The sequence below is a fragment of the Ochlerotatus camptorhynchus genome, unplaced genomic scaffold (assembly GCF_037179485.1).
Source record: "Ochlerotatus camptorhynchus isolate MF236.1 unplaced genomic scaffold, CSIRO-AGI_Acam_v1.1 ptg000314l, whole genome shotgun sequence".
Classification (NCBI taxonomy): Eukaryota; Metazoa; Arthropoda; class Insecta; order Diptera; family Culicidae; genus Ochlerotatus; species Ochlerotatus camptorhynchus.
In genome coordinates this window covers 1,504,879-1,527,989 of record NW_027040802.1, presented here as the reverse complement: position 1 = coordinate 1,527,989, position 23,111 = coordinate 1,504,879, and the positions used below count along the sequence as shown (strand labels likewise).

General features: G+C 38.6%; 1 protein-coding gene across 5 annotated transcripts in view; it reads right to left on the bottom strand.

The window, feature by feature from the left end:
* Prosap (prosap) overlaps positions 1-23,111 on the bottom strand; it is a 394,561-nt gene that overhangs the window by 207,974 nt on the left and 163,476 nt on the right. For 4 of the 5 annotated variants that reach the window (XM_065229416.1, XM_065229418.1, XM_065229414.1 and 1 more), the window contains one exon: positions 20,939-20,956. The exons of the other annotated variant lie outside the window; for it this stretch is intronic. In XM_065229416.1, coding sequence (XP_065085488.1) covers positions 20,939-20,956 — 18 coding nt within the window. The remainder of the gene's footprint in view (positions 1-20,938; positions 20,957-23,111) is intronic. 5 annotated transcript variants of the gene reach the window in all.

Genomic DNA, 23,111 nt, shown 5'->3' with positions numbered 1-23,111 from the left:
GCTCAACCACCACTCGCTGGGGGAATCGAACCAAAAAAGCAGTCCAGCCTTGCTGCATACATTCATCCACAATGTAGATTCTACGTAGATGCACAATTGCAAAAAGCAGTGGCAGAGAGCAGAAATTAATTTGATTCCCACTGAGCTTGAATCCAGTGTCCCACTGCTGATGAAATGTTACAGTTTTGCGGTTTTCTGCCGGAGTGAACCTCCTCCCACGAATTGATTTCCTTGACCAGCGACCCTACGGGAGAGGAAAACTCAATTTGTGGTTTTCATCAGACAGCTCAGTCTCAGTTAAAAGCAACCAAACGGGGAAATTACTTAAATTAACAATTTTACGATCACTCATTTCGAACGCTCACACGGCAAGGAAAAGGCATCAATTGCTTTCCATTAGCCATCCATCGACAAGTGGGAATTCCTACGCATTTTTGTGTGCGACAAATGCGGCGCGGTTTTTCTTCTTTCTTTCTCTTCCTTGTTTGAGTAGATTGAACGCAGCTTTTTTGTTTGTCTGTTTCGGAGATGCGACCCAAGGCATTTCCCGCGGCAGTGGCGGCGCACAGTGGGGTTAAATATTTTGTTTCATGAATTATTATTTTTATAATATTTCTTTCAGCCTCTCAGAAAAAGTTTAGCCTCAAATGCAAAAAATCAGGATAATCAGACAAGAAGAAAAATGTTGTACATAGCAGTTTAGATGAAAATTCGTTGAAAAGTAGTAGTTCAGTCCACATCGTGCTCCCTTGCCGTGCTGATCTATTTGCTTTTTGCTACAACAAATTTAAACAGCACTTTTCAGTGCTCAACCTGTAAAAATTTTCTACTTTGTTCAACTCCTTTTATTCCTCTTCGATCCTTTTTCGGACCCTACCCGAGGTAATCCTTCTTGGATATCGATTTGGAAAATTTCTTTTCGATCCTTCAGATTCTTATAGTAATCTGCTTGGAAGTCGATTTGGATAATCGCATAATCGCACTTTTCAGTGCTCAACCTGTAAAATTTCTACATTGTTCAACTCTTATTCCTCTTCGATCCTTGTTTGGACCCTACCCGAGGTAATCCTTCTTTGATATCGATTTGGAAAATTCCTCTTCGATCCTTCAGATTCTTATAGAAATCTGCTTGGAAGCCGATTTAGATAAAAATTTACTGCCGCCATGGCGCCTAAACGCAAAAGAAAGGGGCAAACTCTTGATCCCTCTTCTGATGAAATTAATTTGAGCAATCAATTTGATTTACTCACGGGTGATGAGAATGATCCATCATCCAAGAAAAATTCTAGTAAACTTTCCCGGTTTAATGCCAAGAAGGAAAAGATTCCCCCTATTGTGATAACTACTTCCGATTTCCATGCTCTTCGCATGGAACTTTTGAACTTCGTGAAAGTTAAGTTCACTACAAATTGGACGTCGGGGTGAATGCCGTGTATTGGCTGAAACCTTGGACGGATTTAAATGTCTTCTCAAGTATCTTACTGAGAAGAGGCACAATTTTTTTACTTACGACACCAAAACTGAACGTGTGTTCTCAAGGTTGTCATGAAAGGACTGCCCAGTGGTGAATCCCTGGATCAGATCAAAAATGAACTTGCAAAATTACTTGGAGTTGTGCCACTCCAAGTAATCAAAATGAAAATGAAATCCCGTTCTGGCGATTCGCGCAACGGGATTTCTAATGATTTTTATTTAGTTCACTTCAAGTCTAGTGAACTAAACAACCTTAAGGCCTTAGAAAAAGCTAGCCTTATGCTCCATGTACGAGTGAAGTGGGAACACTTTAGGAAGACTGGAGGAAATTTCCAAAACCTCACTCAGTGCCGTAAGTGCCAGGGATGGGGTCACGGAACTAAAAGTTACTACATGCCAGCAAAATACATGAATTGTGGTGATTCCTCTCACGCAAAGGACGACTGTCCTGTGAAGGAAGATCCTAAGAAATTTAAATGTTCAAATTGTGGTAAAAACCACAAATCCAATTTTTGGGAATGTAAGACTCGCAAAGCGATCCAACAATCTCGTTCTAACCGACAGGTAGAAAACGCTCCACGTTTCCGACCAGGTACAAATTCCTCTGCTGTTAACAACGGTCAGCGAGGAACAAATTCTACATTCGTACCCGTAGATACAAATATCACCCCTGCTTCAAACTTTTCATCTGTACCTACTCCCCTCGCTGCTAACAATGTTCAGCGAGTTAATGGAGCTACCTATGCTGCTTTTGCAGCGGGTAGAAATCAAAATACTAACCAACGAAATTCTAACGGAAATTTTGACAATTTTGACTTAGGAAGCATTACTGCCCCTAAAATGGAATTTTTACAGAAATTTGACATGTTTTCTGATATGCTTAAATCTAACTCCATGTTTGATGCTATTCAAACTGGAGTAAAATTTGCAAACAATATTGTCATGACATTAAAATTCAGTAATGGATTTTAAAGCATTAAATACTTTAAATTGGAATGCTCGATCTCTTAAAGATTATGAAGACGAGCTATTTAACTTTTTGAGAGTTCATAACGTGCATATTGCCGTTATAACTGAAACGTTCCTTAAACCTGACCATAAGGTTAAGAAGGACGGAAATTATTTGATTTATAGAAATGATCGTCTTGATGGACCCTGTGGTGGCGTTGCCATCATTGTTTATAGACGAATCATACATAACATTTTTTTTCTTCATTTGAAACCAAAGTTTTTGAAACTTTGGGAGTTTCTGTTGAAACAAAATTTGGACAACTTACGTTTATAGCTGCCTATTTGCTATTCCAATGCAGAGGCCAGCAAAAGAATTTTTCCAAGGGTGAACTTCAGAAACTTACCCGTCATACGTCTAAATTCTTCATCATTGGTGATTTTAATGCAAAACACCGCTCATGGAATAATGCTCAAAGCAATTCCAATGGTAATATTCTGTTTGATGACTGTTCTGCAGGTTATTACACTATTCAATATCCAAACAGCCCAACATGCTTTTCTTCTGCAAGAAATCCCTCCACTATTGATTTGGTCTTAACTGATTCATGACAACTTTGTAGCCAATTGGTTACCCATGCTGACTTCGGTTCTGATCACCTTCCAGTAACTTTTGAAATATCCCAAGAAATAATTTGTAATCCCAACAGCTCTACTTTCAATTACCATAGAGCTGATTGGGAGCAATATCGAACATTTATGGAATATAACTTCGATCCAAACATTCCTTTGCAAACCAATGATGAAATTAATTATGCTCTTGAATCTCTGACTACTTCTAAAGTTGAAGCAAGAGCTGCCTCAGTACCAAAATGCGAGGTTAAATTCGATTCAATTATAATAGACGACGATCTTCAGCTCTTGATCCGTCTGAAAAATGTCCGTAGGAGACAATATCAAAGAACACGCGATTCTGCCATGAAAGTTATCTGGCGGGATTTGCAAAAACAAATTAAAAAGCGATTCTCTGCCCTGAGAACAAAACGTTTGAAAATAATTAGACCCGAGTTCCAAACCCTTTTGGAAACTCACAAAAATTTTGAACAAACCTCAAAAACCTATTCCAGCGCTTAAAGAAGGTGGTAAAATTTTGATCACAAATTTGGAAAAAGCTCAGAAACTTGCTAAGCAATTCGAGAGTTCCCATAATTTCAGTTTGGGTCTTACTAGTCCTATTGAGAATCAGGTTGCTCGGGATTTTCTGAATATTTTCTCTCAGGAAAATATTTTTGATGATTCCTGGGGGACTGATTTGGACGAAGTAAGGTCTATAACTAAAAAAAATTCAAAATATGAAAGCTCCAGGTGATGATGGAATTTTCTATATCCTCATAAAAAAACTCCCAGAGAGTACCTTGTCTTTCTTGGTAAAATTATTTAACAGATGTTTCCATTTGGCATAATGGAAAAATGCAAAAGTTGTTGATAAAAATCCAGCTGAAGCTTTTAGCTACCGTCCAATAAGTTTGCTTTCTTCAATAAGTAAACTTTTTGAAAAGATAATTTTAAATAGAATGATGCTTCACATCAATACGAACTCAATTTTTGCAGATGAGCAGTTTGGATTTCGCCATGGGCATTCAACTACTCATCAACTCTTAAGAGTTAACAATTTAATTCGTTCAAACAAATCTGAAGGCCACTCAACTGGAGTTGCTCTTCTAGACATAGAAAAAACATTCGACAGTGTTTGGCATGAAGGTTTGATTGCCAAATTGAAAAAGTTCCACTTTATATAATGAAATTAGTTAAAAATTATTTAACTGACAGAACTCTGCAGGTAAATTATCAAAATTCCAAATCTAATCGACTACCTGTTAGAGCAGGAGTTCCTCAGGGTAGCATTCTTGGGCCTATATTGTATAACATTTTCACTTCGGACCTCCCTGATTTGCCTCAGGGTTGCCACAAATCTTTGTTCGCTAATGACACAGGCATTTCCGCTAAAGGAAGAAGTCTTCGTGTTATTTGCAGCAGACTGCAGAAAAGTTTAGATATTTTCTTTTCTTATTTACAAAAATGGAAGATTTCTCCCAACGCTTCCAAAACTTAACTTAACGATTAATTCTCTTTATACTTAGATAAGATTTAGTTTTAGTTTTTAGTTTTAAGATACCAATTGTTATACTGACATGCAATTGCCAAGACAGGAACAATATAAAACACTTAGATATATATAATAACAATTAAGGCTGGTAAGTTACTGTAGTAACTGGAGCACCTAGGTTAAAATGAAATGTAATTTATTTTGAATTCGGAACAAATAAAGGGTTTCAAAAAAATGAAAAGCAGTAAATATCAAGAAATTTAATGTATATGAATAGTTAATTTCAATAGCACGATTTTTTCTCATCTAACACTTTATACCATTTTAAGCCATCAACGTTAATATGGGGTTTGTAGTGTCTGAAAAGGGTATCTGGGCAACATTTGGCTCAAGTTTGTGCTTCTATGTTAGAGTTGATTATGTTCAAAAAGATTGATTTTTTTGGGCCTAATTTAGGAGTCACCTTAGGGTTTCGATTTTGTCCTGATCTAGAGCGCTAAAAATGTTTAATGATATTGAAAAAAAATCTAGACATCGACCCAGAAAAGAGTAAACATAACATGATATTTGCAATGAAATTATTTAAATAACCTATCATTTATTAAATCATTTTGAACGCAGAATGTGTATTCAGGAGCATCAACATTTAATTACGACCGGTTTTCGTATGGAATCTCCCCACTGTGCGGCGGGCGGTGTCCGCCTTTTACTTAAGGCTGAAGCGGTGATCAGTCAATGATGACGAGGCGCGGCTTTCGCTTTTCGTCCGCCCAGTCTCGACGGCCTTGATTTTGGACATTTTTCTCACGGTTTTATTACATTACGTGTGGACGGAAGGGGGTTTCAGCGTTGATTGGTTGTTTTGATCGAAAAGTCAATGACCGATCGAACGGGCGGTGGTAGTGTAGAGGCGAATCGAAGTGTCTTCAATGGGGATACTAAAACGAAAATAATTCATTTTTTTCCCATGTTGCAGCTGGGATGTTGAAGTATTTATGACTTATAATATTGACTACTGAATTGTTTTAAAATTGTATTTTCCGTTCCAGAGATACTCATGTAGAAATGACACTTATTTCTATCCACCAACATACATTGACATTTTTGCCACAAATCGGCTATGGTTGTGAACCATTTGCTAAGTTAAATTTAACTCGTGGTTAAAAGTGACACTTCGAAAGTTATTTTCTATGTTCAAAAATGCCCGTGCTGTCGATCGACCGGTTTTCGAGTCACGGTTGTCAAAATAAAACTTCTTGTCTGTCAGGAATAACCATGCTCGGATAGCAGGGTTCATCGATAACTTTCCATCTGTCAAATTTTAACCAAAAATTAAAAATTTTGCCGAATGTTTCACAGACTAAGAGCTTATTGATTACTGGAGACATTGCCAAGCCTGTGCAGAATGTCAAAGGCTTTATAATGACATTTTCAACTCATGGTCAACTAAGATTCAGAAATTGTTGTGTCCAATGCTTGCAAACAAGAAACCGCGAAAAACCTGATTCGTTCAGAAACTAATTGACTGTCAAGTGTTCTCCGCAGATTTAAATTGAAACGAAAAATTCGCTGCAATTAGTCCTTGATGTTCAATAAGTCACTGCAAACTTTTTGCTCATCCTCATGAGCAGTGTGATCCACAACCAGCTTATGTAATTACATTCTTCAAAAATTATTACCAACGAAAGCGCCGGTAATCTCGAAGCCGGACCCAAACCACCCCAATAAGCCCAATTAGACCAATTTGTCTCAGCCCCGATTCTGAAGACAATACCCGGACAGCGGACCGATGCAGGCAATTTTGCATGTCCAATTTTCGTCTGCTGGCGCCACCGCAGTTCATCCGAATGGTTAACCTGCTCCGTCACCACGGCCAATTTCCCACGCGACACACATTCACACGGTTTTGCCCTAATCATCGAAATCCGTCAACAAGTCAATGGGCTAGACTTGGCCACCAATTGGTCGTCGTTAGTCCTAGCACTTTCAAGGTTTCCACCTGAGCGGACTTTCTCCGCTTCTGGTCCGCATGAGCTAAGACAATTATTAGACACTTATATCGAACTCTCGCGTACCGTCGTCGTCGTTGTCGTTGCTTTTCCAGCACTTCGCAGTTAACCTCAAAACCAGCTGTGCGCACTTTTTCTCTCTTTCCGTTTTAAATCCAATAACAACCAATATAGGCTATATACGATGACGATGTGTGCGGATATGCTTGCGCTTTCAGTTGCTACCCGAGCAAAGCTGGAGATCAAATTGAAATCAAAATTTGCTGTTACGATGTAAATTATTCTGAATACTCCAGTTGATCTCATTTTGGTTGACTTAACGGTTAACACAGCAAAAATGAGAGCAAAATTTTACACTGTTAAATCAAATGGACAACTAATCCTGCTTTCAATGAAATCAATTTGATTGCTGATTTTGCATTCATAATGTTTAACTGAATATGGGCCTGGCGTAAATGGTTAGCATCCATCCCGAGCAAAGTCCAGCATTAAAATGACAGCGAATTGAAATCAAGTTTTAATATCAACATCAAACTGAAATCATAATTTGATTTCAGTTTACGCAATGGACAAATTTAATACCAAATTTTGTTTTCATTTTGCTGTACATTTGCTTTTCAAAAATATTTTGTTGCGGGTTTGTTTTCATTGCCTTAGCATAACATCAAATTGAATACTTGTTTTGTTATCAACAGGAAAAATTGATATCAAATTTAGTTTTCAGTTTGCTTTCACTGCTAGCAGAAATAGTTTTCAATGTGATGTCACAAGAAGATTTGTTTAATCTCAATTTTGATATTTTAACCGTTAAAACGGCCAAAACGACAGCAACCTGAGTAATCATTATTAGCGAAATCACAACATCAAATTTAGATTTCAATTTGATCTCAGACTTTGCTCGGGATGCTTCTCACGCTGAAAGACTTGAGCTCAAATCTCATCCCGAGCAAGTCACGAATTACCTAAAATGTATAAAACAAAATAAATAAACAATAATCGTTAGTTCAACGACAGATGAACTTAAATTAAATTTTAAACAAGACGTTAACAGCAGAATTTCATGTTAAGTTGCTTTCATTTAAAAAGTCTTGACTGCAAAATGAAAGCACAATATGATATTAGACTTCTGTCGCAAAAATTGAAATCAAAATTAGTTTTCATTATGATATGAACTTCAAACTTTAATATCGATTTGCTTTCATTTTGTTAACCGACTTTGCTCGGGTAAGCTACCGCCGTCGTCGTCGTCGTCATCGTTATAGTCGTTGATGGCCTACTACCTGACTGCATGTATGAACACAGATCAGGTGAATGAATGTTTTGAATGGAGCTAACCTAGAAAATTAGATCCGTCGTTCGATGGTGCAGCTGTCAGGCAGAGTGGCACCTTTTCGCACCTCGTTTGTATTTTTTTCGGGGCGGCTGCGAGCGACCTTGATCTGTCATCGCGAACTGAGCAGCGCGAACATTCCTAGCGAATTGTTCCCCGATTCGGAACCTTGGATTTGCGGCGGACAATTGACTGCTAGGTACCTACCTATTACTGATGTGTCAAATTGAAATTCGAACGTTCGGCACAATCGGCAGTAGACCACGGTGTGGTGGAACAGGTTGCCGTAGAGATTGGCACGGCATAGTTTTTCATTTCTAATCTAACGATATTACCCAACACAACAGACGCAGCAATTTCCGCGAGTACGTACCTGGAAATGAAACCGAGAAAAAATGAGATCAATTAGTTTATTGAAATTATCAAATTGTATCAGAATTTTGTAATCATTAGCGAATCGGAGACAGAGAAGAAGAAAAAACGCAACCACAAAACGATGATGGTGGTAAACAGTCATTATGAGAATGATCGAGGAAAAGGTAAGAAGGAAACAGAAAAATAATAACCACACACTGGAGCTAAATTCATCACGGATAATGATGATCGCCGTCATTAGCATAAATTGCGAACCATGCAACTGGCTGACTGACTGACTGACAACGCGCGCCCATGTCAGTTGCCAGAGCTCTGAAGTCCAGCCACAACTCGCTGAATTATCGGGAATCTACCGATAAGAGGAGTCATTTGAGAGAATGCATGCGTATGTGTTTTTGTGTTACAGTTGTTACAATCATGACTGAGGCATATTACGGAACAAGTGTGCTCTAATTAGATCAGAAATTATTAGCCTGATTTGAATGCGGATCGGTTGATTGGTAGCTGAGCACCTGACAGTGCGGTCGTAACTACCCATCATGAACGGTGATTATGGGTGGCTTATGATATCAATCAAATCAAATCTCGGGGAGCTACTGATTGGGGTATTGTTTCGTTGCGCGATAAGGATCAACAATTGTGGAATGTGGGAAACTCCGGATTAGAGAAAACTTGTAATCTACATCTAGACCACAGACATTTAAACAGCTGCAGCTGGACATGCTGCGGAATGCAGTGAAGCTTAAGTCGATCTTTGGGAAGCCATCGACTTCTGTAATTGATACTGGGTCATTAGGCCCTAACGTATAATGGAATTGTGAATAATTAAAACTCATAATTACCTTGGAGCTCTCCTCTGAGTTTTTCTGAAATTTCACTTATAGCGGTAAGCTCGATCGAGAGTAATACGCGGTTTCATCCAGATTTTCGAAAATCTGGATTAAATCTTAATCTTCGATTCGATAAGCACCAAGAAAGGATTAAACTATCAAAGCACGCTACCATTTTCTCTCATATTGTATGTGTATTACACATTGTGTAAGTGTATTTACTATTTAGTGTATTTAGTACCGGAAAAAAACAGTTGTTATTTTTTCAGATTATTTCTGGAGCAACAATAGAAGAGGGCTCACACCGTATGAAAAAATCTATAAATTTCTGCGATATATAGCAAACACGTTATTAACGCTAGATTGGAAGTAATTTTACACGTTATTTCATGTAAATTGAAGCGCAATATTGCATAAATATGCAATATTTTATACAAGCTTGTAAGCAATTTCCTTACGTGGATCGGAGAACGGACAGAAAAATACCCATAACTGCCCTCTCACTTATGTCCCTATCAACATAGAAAATAAAAGCAAGTGCCATGTTGCTATGGAACGAGCTACTCATCGAAGCTCATCAATAATCGTCAGAATTTGACCTGGAATTCCTGGATTTTTTTCGGAAATTCCGTATACGTCTCAGCGGCCATTTGGTGTTGATGGGAATGGTTTGAAATGCTTGGTATTACCGAAAACAACAAATCAAGAAGACTGGCAACTCTTCCATTTTCTCATACGAACGCTATGAGGCAGGTACAATCGCGTCATCTGCCGCTCAAAGGTAAATGCTTCGAACGAATTTGATAGCATAGATTACATCCTCAGAAGAAGGGTTTGTGTATTTGCTCATTTTTCTATGCGTTGCTTCCACCTTCACTCAAGCGCAGCGCTATTGTATCTATCGCTTGGATTCTGGCAAAGTTGCCAGTCTTCTTGATTTGTTGTCTTCGGTATTACTCTCTTTGCTGGTTGGTTTCCTATAGATTTCGAAATTTAACGAAGACGTTTCCCTAAGATCTAAGAAGGGGAGTTTGCCGTCTCTCTCTTCTTCGTGAGTAAATTTGATGTCCTTGTGAACGTTACTTATGGCCTCCAAAGTTTTTGATAAATCTTCCCTTTTGACAATGTTAAAAATGTCATCCACGTACCTATACCAACACTTGGGAAACAAATCCCTATCCTCCAGAGTATTTTCTAGGTTAGCCATGAACAATTCACATAAAAATGGAGAAAGCGGTTTGCTCATAGGAGCGCCTTAGTTTGTTTGACGGCAAACATTTCCTCTGAAAATGAAACAATTTTTCCTCACGTTGCTTCAGAAGCCAGACCTCTAAAAGGCTGATGGCTTCCTTTACTGGTACACTCGGAAAAAGTGCTGTGGCATCAAATGAAACCATGACTTCATCTTCCCGAATATCTCCTGATGCCTTAATGCTGACTTGCGAATTCCTGTGTGCTGTTAACTGAGCGAGTGGAAAAGGGTTTAGGCATATTTTGAAATTCCTTTACTAGCCATTTGGCAAGCTTATGAGTGGGGGATCCTTCAGCCGAGATAATCTCCCTCATTTCGTTTCCTGGTTTGTGAATCTTTGGTAAACCTTTGATCCTAGGTAGAATAGGGTTTGAAACTTTCAATTCAATTGATTCGTAGTGTTGCCAATAAACGCCTTGCACTCTTTCAACGTTTTATTCACATGTTTAACTATAGATGGGAGGGGGTCAGTCCTCAACTGTCTGTATGTGCCATTAGTAATTTTTTCCGTCATCTGATTGTCATAGTCCTCTTTGTCCAAAATCACTACTGCATTACCTTTGTCCGCTTTTGTACAGAATACCGGCTTTGTTTTTAGTTCTTTGAGAATTCGAATTTCCTCTTTTTTTTTGGTTTCACTAAGTGAATGTCCCTTTCGGTTTTGTATTGTCTTTGAAATAATATTCCTGGCAGTCTCGTGTAATTGGACTGTAATTGTAATTCGCATATCCTAATCCCTTGTTGAGAAGTGCCAATTGTTCTTCTGAGAACTGCTGCGTCGAGCGATTTACCACAAAACCTTCGACGCATTGAACCACAGCTGTGTTAACTGAACTGTGTGATTTCTGATCTCTCTGTTGTGTTGTGTAATTCAAATAGTATTGTAGTGACCTCAGTTTGTTGTTATGTAACTTTCTTTTCCTTTTTTCCTCGCAGTCCTCCAATACTTTTACTTTAGTCAAAAACAGTGGAAATTCCATTATGATATTCGATATATTCCGATTTCAAATGCAGGGAATAACATTCCAACGACTTTGTTTCAAATTAAAAATAATTTTAAAATTTCATTTTAACCTAGGTAACTACAGTAACTACAGTAACTTACCAGCCTTAATTGTTATGATATATATCTAAGTGTTTTTGGGGCCTCCCTTAGCTCAGTCGGTAAAGGCGCAGCTACAAAGCAAGACCATGCTGGAGATGGCTGGGTTCAATTCCCGGTCCGGTCTAAGAATTTTTCGGGTTGGAAAATTTCTCGACTTCCCTGGGCATAGAAGCATGATTGAACTTGCCACACAATTATACCAATGCAAAAATGGTACAGGCACCGAAATCTCTCAATTAATAACTGTGGAAGTGCATCTAGAACACTAAGTTGAGATCACGCAATAAGCTAATATGCGATATGCAATAAGCTTGAAATGCGAAGAAGAAGAATAAGAATAAGAAGAAGAAGACTAAGTGTTTTTACATTGTTCCTGCCTTGGCAATTCAGTATTTTAAACAGGCTTTTTAAACCTGCATGTCAGTATAACAATTGATACCGTGCCGATTCAAATTTCAGACACTTAAACTCGAATTCCGGACACTTTTAAAAGTTGATTATCTCGGTCGAATATGATCCACATGTCTTGTAAATTTTAAATTTTTTATTGGAGGCGAACCAGCCTAAGGCTGAAAGCCTCCTAAATAAAGCTAAATTAATTAATTAATTTTAAATTTTTTTGACCAGTGCCCTCCACATTATTACTTTGTTTCTAACTGGACGTAATATTTAATTAAAAATGAAAGTGTCCGAAATTTGAATCGGAACGGTATCTTAAAACTAAAAACTTAAACTAAATCTTATCTAAGTATAAAGCGAATTAATCGTTGCAATTGAGGATTGCAACGAGTTTTGCCTGAAATTATTAATTATTTTGTTGGACATTTGTTCTAAAGTTTCAACATTCGAAATTATATGTACCTCGGTAGAACTGTACCAAAATCATCTTCAGAACTTTGTTCTGAATCCTTTGAAGTAATTTTTTCCTGGTAGTGCAGCAACAAGACCATATTGGCACAGCGTAAAAACTTGTTTAAATATTAGAAGTTTATTCGTCAGGCAAAGTTTGGATTTCCTGTTTATAAGAGGATACGAACATTTTATATATTTGTAATATTTGGCTTGAATGCCCTCGATGTGATCTTTAAAAGTTGATTTTTCGTCAAGTATTAATCCAAGATTATATATATATACTTGGTTTGACCAGGAAATTGATACTCCGTTCATAGTGACTATGTGACTACTACTAGTTTTCAAAAACGAAGCTCTAGGCTTATGTGAAAATATTATAAGTTGAGTTTTGGAAGCGTTGGGAGAAATATTCCATTTTTGTAAATAAGAAGAGAAAATATCTAAACTTTTCTGCAGTCTGCTGCAAATAACACGAAGACTTCTTCCTTTAGCGGAAATGCCTGTGTCATCAGCGAACAAAGATTTGTGGCAACCCTGAGGCAAATCAGGGAGGTCCGAAGTGAAAATGTTATACAATATAGGCCCAAGAATGCTACCCTGAGGAACTCCTGCTCTAACAGGTAGTCGATCAGATTTGGAATTTTGATAATTTACCTGCAGGGTTCTGTCAGTTAGATAATTTTGAACTAATTTAATAATATAGAGTGGAAAATTAAACTTTTTCAATTTAGCAATCAAACCAAATTTAGCAAGGCAAACACTGTCGAATGCTTTTTCTATGTCTAGAAGAGCAACTCCAGTTGAGTGGCCTTCAAATTTGTTTGAACGAATTAAATTGGTAGCTCTTAAGAGTTGATGAGTAGTTGAATGCCCATGACGAAATCCAAACTGCTCATCTGCAAAAATTGAGTTCGTATTGATGTGAAGCATCATTCTATTCAAAATTATTTTTTCAAAAAGTTTACTTATTGAAGAAAGCAAACTTATTGGACGGTAGCTAGAAGCTTCAGCTGGATTTTTATCCGGCTTCAAAATTGGAACAACTTTTGCATTTTTCTATTTATCAGGAAAGTATGCCAAATGGAAACATCTGTTAAATAATTTTACCAAGAAAGACAAGGTACTCTCTGGGAATTTGTTTGATGAGGATATAGAAAATTCCATCATCACCTGGAGCTTTCATATTTTGAAACTTTTTAGTTATATACCTTACTTCGTTCAAATCAGTCCCCCAGGAATCATCAAAAATATTTTCCCGAGAGAAAATATTCAGAAAATCCCGAGCAACCTGATTCTCAATAGGACTAGTAAGACCCAAACTGAAATTATGGGAACTCTCGAATTGATCTTTTTCCAAATTTGTGATCAAAATTTTACCACCTTCTTTAAGCACTGGAATAGGTTTTTGAGGTTTGTTCAAAATTTTTGTGAGTTTCCAAAAGGGTTTGGAACTCGGTTCTAATTTAGAAACATTATTTTCAAAAGTTTTGTTCTCAGGGCAGAGAATCGCTTTTTAATTTGTTTTTGCAAATCCCGCCAGATAACTTTCATGGCAGAATCGCGTGTTCTTTTATATTGTCTCCTACGGACATTTTTCAGACGGATCAAGAGCTGAAGATCGTCGTCTATTATAATTGAATCGAATTTAACCTCGCATTTTGGTACTGAGGCAGCTCTTGCTTCAACTATAGAAGTAGTCAGAGATTCAAGAGCATAATAAATTTCATTTTTGGTTTGCAAAGGAATGTTTGGATCGAAGTTATATTCGATAAATGTTCGATATTGCTCCCAATCAGCCCTATGGTAATTGAAAGTAAAGCTGTTGGGATTAGAAATTATTTCTTGGGATATTTCAAAAGTTACTGGAAGGTGATCAGAACCGAAATCAGCATGGGTAACCAATTGGCTACAAAGATGACATGAATCAGTTAAGACCAAATCAATAGTTGAGGGATTTCTTGCAGAAGAAAAGCATGTTGGGCTGTTTGGATATTGAATAGTGTAATAACCTGCAGAACAATCATCAAACAGAATATTACCATTGGAATTGCTTTGAGCATTATTCCATGAGCGGTGTTTTGCATTAAAATCACCAATAATGAAGAATTTAGACCTATGACGGGTAAGTTTCTGGAGGTCACCCTTGAGAAAATTCTTTTGCTGGCCTACGCATTGGAATGGCAAATAGGCAGCTATAAACGTAAGTTGTCCAAATTTTGTTTCAACAGAAACTCCCAAAGTTTCAAAAACTTTGGTTTCAAATGAAGAAAGAATTTTATGCTTGATTCGTCTATGAATAATGATGGCAACGCCACCACAGGGTCCATCAAGACGATCATTTCTATAAACCAAATAATTTGCGTCCTTCTTAATCTTATGGTCAGGTTTTAGGAACGTTTCAGTTATAACGGCAATATGCACGTTATGAACTCTCAAAAAGTTAAATAGCTCGTCTTCATTATCTTTAAGAGATCGAGCATTCCAATTTAAAGTATTTAATGCTTTAAAACCCATTACTGATTTTTAAAGTCATGACAATATTGTTTGCAAATTTTACTCCAGTTTGAATAGCATCAAACATGGAGTTAGATTTAAGCATATCAGAAATCATGTCAATTAATGATTTCTGTAAAAATTCCATTTTAGGGGCAGTAATGCTTCCTAAGTCAAAATTGTCAAATTTCCGTCAGAATTACGTTGGTTAGTATTTTGATTTCTACCCGCTGCAATAGTAGCATCCATTTACTCGCTGAACATTATTAGCAGCGAGGGGGTAGGTACAGATGAAACATTTGAAGCAGGGGTGATATTTGTACCTACGGGTACGAATGTAGAATTTGTTCCTCGCTGACCGTTGTTAACAGCAGAGGATTTTGTACCTGGTCGGGAACGTGGAGCGTTTCCTACCTGTCGGTTAGAACGAGATTGTAGGATCGCTTTGCGAGTCTTACATTCCCAAAATTGGATTTGTGGTTTTCACCACAATTTGAACATTTAAATTTCTTAGGATCTTCCTTCACAAGACAGTCGTCCTTTGCGTGAGAGGAATCATCACAATTCATGCATTTAGCTGGCATGTAGCAATTTTTAGTTCCGTGACCCCATCCCTGGCACTTACGGCACTGAGTGAGGTTTTGGAAATTTCCTCCAGTCTTCCTAAAGTGTTCCCACTTCACTCGGACATGGAGCATAAGGCTAGCTTTTTCTAAGGCCTTAAGGTTGTTTAGTTCACTAGACTTGAAGTGAACTAAATAAAAATCATTAGAAATCCCGTTGCGCGAATCGCCAGGACGGGATTTCATTTTCATTTTGATTACTTGGAGTGGCACAACTCCAAGTAATTTTGCAAGTTCATTTTTGATCTGATCCAGGGATTCACCACTGGGCAGTCCTTTCATGACAACCTTGAGAACACACGTTCAGTTTTGGTGTCGTAAGTAAAAAAATTGTGCCTCTTCTCAGTAAGATACTTGAGAAGACATTTAAATCCGTCCAAGGTTTCAGCCAATACACGACATTCACCCCGAGGTCCAATTTGTAGTGAAAACTTAACTTTCACGAAGTTCAAAAGTTCCATGCGAAGAGCATGGAAATCAGAAGTGGTTATCACAATAGGGGGAATCTTTTCCTTCTTGACATTAAGCCGGGAAAGTTTACTAGAATTTTTCTTCGATGATGGATCATTCTCATCATCCGTGAGTAAATCAAATTGATTACTCAAATTAATTTCATCAGAAGGGGGATCAAGAGTTTGACCCTTTCCTTTGCGTTTAGGCGCCATGGCGGCAGTAAATTTTTATCCAAATCGACTTCCAAGCAGATTACTATAAGAATCTGAAGGATCGAAGAGGAATTTTCCAAATCGATATCCAAGAAGGATTACCTCGGGTAGGGTCCAAACAAGGATCGAAGAGGAATAAGAGTTGAACAAGGTAGACATTTTACAGGTTGCGCACTGAAAAGTGCTGTTTAAATTTGTTGTAGCTTTAGGTAATAGTAACAGTTCATTCAGCAAAAAGCAAATAGATCCGCACGGTAAGAGAGCACGATGCGGACTGATGGTAGAAACCAATGAGCTGGATTACCGAGGTGAAGCAATCGGTTAAGTTGTGTGAGTAAAACCCCTGTACGATACAAGCAATTACCGAATCCACTTGTTGCTTAGATTCTATGTAACGTGATATCGCTGATACACAACACATTAAGTTCGATGTTGTTGAACGATGCTTCATAAAACCGTGCTGACTCTGTTGGAGATGATCGGTGCAGCAGCTCTGTACAAAACTGTGTGGATCAGTTTATCAAATACCTTACTGAGACTACAAAGTATGGATACACCTCGATAATTGGTGACACACTTGTAGCTTCCGGATTTATGGATAGGTACTATAGACGCTGTTTTCCATGCGAACGGTTGAAACCAGCAGCAATGGGCGTCGCCAGCGGCACAGTTCTTCAAAAACACAGGAGGCAAGCGAACTTCGTCTGGAGAAAACTGTATACACGGTAGATTAATGTTATGGGACGGTATCTGCTCAAAACAGTTTTGACGTTGTACGGGCGATTAGTAAAAAACACGATCTTGAAGCAAGTTGCAAAGAAATTGGCTGCTTCTGAACTTCAACGAGAATTTGTTTCATCGAAGTTAACCGAGCCAGGGATTCCGTTTCCAGCTTTCCGTTTCTTGATGAAGTCCCAGAAGCGTGAAGGATTTTGCTTGCCGGTTGACTGAAGACTGAGCAAATAGTTTTCATGTGTTGCAGAAATAATGACTTTGTACTCCAACTCAAGCTCACGGCGTATAGCTTTGTCGGACCCATTTTTTGTAAGGAAATATCGGTTGCGCATCTTACGTACATTGTTACGAAGGTTACGTAGCTCAGGAGTCCACCGCGGTTGGTTGAAAACAGATATCGATTTTTGTCTTTTATGAGGAACATGACGGTTGATAACTTCCGAGAGGGATTGGTAAAAAGTTGATAGCATCTGATCTACCGTACCATTATTCCATAATCGTTCCCACTCAATATCCATAAAAATACAGTTCAACAAGTCAAAGTCGCATGCCGAATAGTCAAATTTGAAACATTGATCATGATTGTCAAGTAGTATTGGTGCGCCACTCTTGTCAAGTAGTAAAATAACTGGTGTGTGATGGTTAGCTACGGGTAACAGCGGAGAAGACGGTGTAATGAGGTCAAGATATTGCGGTAAATTGGTAAATACAAGGCTTCTGTAAAGTTCAGTAGATACATTCGAAAGAATGAATCCATTAATGTCCTCGTCAAGATGCCATCGCAAATTAGGAAGATTGAAATCAATGTGGTGAATCAACAAGCTGCACAGAACAGAAGTGAAAGAGCAAAAAATCGGCGAATCAAAAAGGTGAAACAGTAAGCGAAGTGCTCTACAGTAGTAATTTCCCCAAAACCGCCAATTTTAAAAACGAGGTGCAGGTAAATGCGTTATATCTTGTACATTTGTACGCAGGTCTTTCGTGGTGGTTACTTTGGATACTCCATGAGTAACCAGCTCCGTAAAACGATTTGATTTTTTAAATCAATACTACTTCGCATTTCAAGCTTATTGCTTATCGCATATTAGCTTATTGCGGGCTCTCAACTTACAACAAAATGGTGAGTTGACAACCTGGAAGGAGCGGAATACCTAGCCCTGATCCTCACAAGTTCCTACTTCACGCCTCCCGAGTCATATGATAACAAAAGACTACCAGCTGAAACATGGACGTAGCCTGGGCAATGTTGCCAGTCCGGCAATAGCAAAGTGAAGAGGTGCGACGCGAACACTAGCGCGGTAACCATAGTACGGTGGTAAAGGAAATGCTTCACCAAACCCGAGCGTCTGTTCACCATGAAGGCGCGGCTCAAAACGGCGTATGTTCTCCATGTTAGGCCGACAACATAGTAGAAGCGATTCGAAGCGATTCGATGCGATAGCAATTGGCAAAGCGAAATGCAGCGGCAAGCGAAGCAACCTATGACATAGTGAAAGCGTTTTTGAAAACATTACAGTCGCGCGCGCAGTGCAAAATATTTGTTCAAATTTCGGTGTCCATTTTTCCTCACTAGAATCAGTCCACTTGCGTTCGAAGGCGTCAAAACACAACACGAACAGCTCTGTCGCTTTGCTGAACGCTTTACACCTCTTCGCATCGCTTTCACTATGGCTGGTTTGGGCGATTCCCATAGAACGCTCATAGAGGGTGCTTTCACGCAAGCGCTCCGCTTATTGCCAACGAATCGAATCGCTTCGAATCGCTTCTACTATGTTGTCGGCCTTAGGAGTGCCAGCGTGGGACTCTTAACAGAGCTGTGCACGATGGTCCCCCGGCGAGACAGGGAGTCGGAGCAAGCTTAACAAGCCACCCTTGAAAAAAACATAAAGTTGCAAATACTGAAGAAAGAAATACGGATCGTTTCGGCACAGACCGACGCGACGAAATAAGGACTACGATTGGCAACTCGGAACATGGAAGAGGGGTGCTCTAGATGCACTTCAACAGTTTTTAATTGAGAGCTTTCGATGCCTGCTACCATTTTTGCATTAGTATAATTGTGTTGCAAGCAGAATCCCTGCTCTAAGTTCAGGGAAGTCGAGAAATTTTCCAACCCGAAAAATTCCTAGACCGGACCGGGAATCGAACCCAGCCACCTCCAGCATGATCTTGCTTTGTAGCTCCGCTTTTACCGACTGAGCTAAGGGAGGCCCCCTTATTTGTCATATCAACTGCAATAAAGGTATTTTTGGCTATTCCTTCAATCATAATTAATGAAAGAAAAACGATGAAAGTACGTCACGCAATTGAAAGGCGCACTTTTTAGTCGTTATCCCTAAAGTACATGGAATACAAATATAATGTTCATTATTTTTAATCTAACTAGTATCGTCCAATTTAAGAATTAATTTCGGAAAAACCAGCCTGTATCACACCTGATGACAGTGTCTTTATATAAACGTACTACGACGTGGCTAAAAAATTAATGAAAAGAATATGTCATACCATCACTGACTTAGTCTCCCATGCGGGCCTGCAGCATGAGATTAAGCTCTCCCACCTGCGGCAAGGTGCTTACGAATGGCCTATCGGAGGGAACTTTTCAAACTCTGAGACTTTCGAAAACTTCTAGATTGGGCCTATACTATATGAACTAGTGTTTCGTACGCGGGATGTAGAATTTAACAAATTTCACATTTCCCGGTTCCTGGGAAGCTACTCTGACTACCCGGGAAATAGCTTTTTTTGTACAGACACCATCCTAAAGACATTGTTTTAGTAAAAGTGACCACACAACGCAGGATATATACTTCTTCGATTTCTTAGAGGAACAACTGAATTTGTCTCAGACGTCATTTCGATCAGAAATGCCGGTTCCTTGCTACGATTTTTTGGAAAATTTCAAGTACGCCATTTTGAAAATTTTACAAAATCCAAAATGGCTGAATTTAGTAAAAGTGTGAATGATTTCCCATAACAAACAATTACGCAAAGTTTCACGCCAATCGGTGAAGGTCCAATTTTTCCGATTCGTCATTTACCGTGGAACTGCTCAGCTGGACCAACATTGATATTGGGTCATATTGGTGTTTCTCCTCATTCATGACAAGCAAAATCGCAAAAATCTATCCTGAGAATTTTCAAACATGATTATGATTTATGATACACTAAATACAGTGTTCGTTCGATTGCTGTACTTGCGTTAAACCGGATTAACCGGAGATAACTCATAAATGGAAATCGAGCTCTTTATCCAAAAAATGATCACCTTTGCGTTTTGGCACAAGGTCTGACATAGGAACATCGTCAGAGAATCGATTGATGACTATTTTCACCATAGACAGCCTATATAATTCCACTCTTTAGTTTCCCTACATTCATGATCCCAATTGGAACCGGGAGTTTATAAAAGAGAGAGCGCGCGCGGAAGCTAATCATCGAAACGTGTATCTCAGACAAACACATCGACACGAATTGACGACCCGGGTAATTACACGACTCTAATCCCATCAGTGGATCTTTTTTTCCGCGTCCATATTGTGTACATACGTACGTACTTGTTTACCCGTTCTCATCACGACGACCAACGACGGGAAGAGTGCTAATTCCCTGGCAAATGATGAACATTTCTTTCCCCCTTTTCACCGCCAACTGTGCCCAACTGTAATGGAAGGGTAGAACCTAAATACCGACCAGGTCTAGCCAGCGCCACCTTTGGGAAGTCACGTGAAAACGAGTGAATCGCGAGCGCGATCTATCCGCCCGTCGCTAATAATGCCTATCTACCAACCATATTATTCCCAGGTTCATTTAGTGGATGATGGGGAAAAATGCAAAGAAGGGTGGGCGGGGGATGGTGGAAGAACACACTTTAAATCGTAGCAATTCTCTGATTGAATGCATCCGGTTTTCGACTTGATGATGTTGGGCTAGCTATGGGAAAATGCACGATGTGAAATGATGCATTCAACTCTCGAATGGGGGGGAAATAAATCATGCCGCGAAAATGTGAAATGTGGCTCGTCGCCGTCGTGATGGAATGGAAGTCGATATCACGATGCCTTAGAAGTAAAAGAGCGGGTCATGCACTATCCGTAAACAGCCATCCAAGCGTGGTGTTTTGTTTACATTTGGCGCTTACCCTGAACCAGAAGGCAACCTGCGATTTTTTGATGAAGTTGTTGGTTTTCCAAGAACAAATTCGCACCATTTATCAGCATGAAAGCAGCAGTAGGCGGCCGCAGAGTTGAAGGTGGGTGGTGGGCGGAGCGGGGCGGTGTGTTGTGCGTGGATGCACGCGTGAAATTTGACACCCGAGAAAGGTGGTCAGGTGGTGGCGATGGAAGCAGGTCAAAGAAGGCCAGGTGTGTTTGTTTTGTTTTTACGATTGTAGCAGCGCAGCGTTGGTGTTGATGACATTGTCATTGAAGTTGGTGCCGGCGTTCGGGTTGTTGTTGTTGTTGTTGGTGGTGATGATGGTATCATCGTTGTGTTGTGTTCGGTATCATAACAAAGCGAAACGCACGAATGGAAATAGAGATAAAATAAAAAGAAATAGGTTAATTTGGTTTTACGATTTCTGTGACATTTCGGCATTCACGTGTATTTGAAGGGTTTCTTGCGACTGGTAAGGTGTTATTGTTTTTTGACTGTGAAGGAGTGAAATGTTTCCCAAGTAATAAACGTTTTTTTGTTTGTATAAAAGCAGAAGGACAAAAAACACAGTTGAGTGAGAAATCCGTTCAACTCTGTGTCGATTGAAATTCAGGCATACACAGTTTAATAAAATTTTCCACTGTAAATATCCTCCCTAACTCGACGGTTGTGATGTAGAGCTTATCAGTATTAACTAACAAAGTTATCATAATGTCAGTTTAGTCAAGTTTGTAATAAGTAATCACAAACACACAGCTTTGTTTGTACATAAATCAGTAGTTCTTCTATACAATCGGGTGGGATATTCTTAGAATCCCTGAAGAAATTTGACTAGAATCTCAGAAAATATTGGGGTATGTATCCCAGAAAGGAATCTTTTTGAATACCAGAAATGATTCTTTTGAATACCAGAAAAAATCGTATTGAGTCTCAAAAAGGATTCCCTTATTCAGAGCTGGAAAATATCACGGCCATCATGCGACAATGAGAAAACAGGTCGTCTCACTATCACGAGACGAAACTACCTTTAATGAGCTTTCTTGTCATTCCCTAATGATCAAGCACTCATGAACAATTCTCTTACGGTTTTGACATCAAAATTTCTATCTGATTTAGATGAATTTAGGCAATCAATAGTATGTAATCGGTAGAGTGAATATATTTTTCAGATTTCCGCGATACAAGTAATAATTATATCAATAAATGAGCTAGTAATTGCGATGTTTATAAAACAGTCGTGACAAAAAAAAAATCGATGAGATTTTAAAGAATATCTCTATCGTCGTTTTCTCATCCAGTGATAGTGACAGAAGTATCTCTCTAGAAATCGCGTGAGATCTTTAAATGAAAATGACATTTACCAGCCCTGCCCCTAGTATCCCAAGAAAAGATTTTCCTAGAATCATCGTAGAATCAAACAAACTCTTCTTGAAAATCAGAACAAAATCTTCTTGAATTCCAGAAAAGATTCATCTAGAATCCCGGAAAAGATTGCCATAGAATCCTAGAAAAGATTCACCAAGAATTCTAGAAAGGATTCTCGATGAACCCTAGAAAAAATGCTTATAGAAAAAACAACATCTTTTTGAATCCAAGAAAGGATTCTTTTTGAATACCAATTGAAAAAAAAAATCTTTATGGATTCCAAAAAAGCATCTCAGAAAAGGTGTTCCTAGAACCATCGTAGAATCAAACAAAATAATCTTCGGGAATCCAAGGAAAAAAATCTTTTTAAATCCAAGAAAAAAATCTTCTTGAATCCAAGCAAAAAATCTTCTTAAATTCCATCAAAAAATTCCCCAAGAATCCCAGAAAAGGTTGGCCCAGAATCCTAGAAAGGGTTCTCGTTGAACCCCAGAAGTATGTCATAAAAATGTTCCTAGGATTGCCGTAGAATCCTACAAAGGATTCTCTTTACTCGTAGAGAAAAAATCTGTTTCATTTCGAGAAAATATTCCCATACAATTCCAGAAATAATTGTCCTAGATTCCCCAAAAAGATTCTTTTTGAAAGCAAGAAAATAAAACCTTCTGGCATCCCACAGCATTCTTCTTAAATCCCAGAAATAATTATTCTTTAATTAGATTAAATATTTCCCTAGTATCAAAGAAAGGACTCCCCTAGTAGTGCAGACAGGACTCTTCTAGAATCTTAGAAAA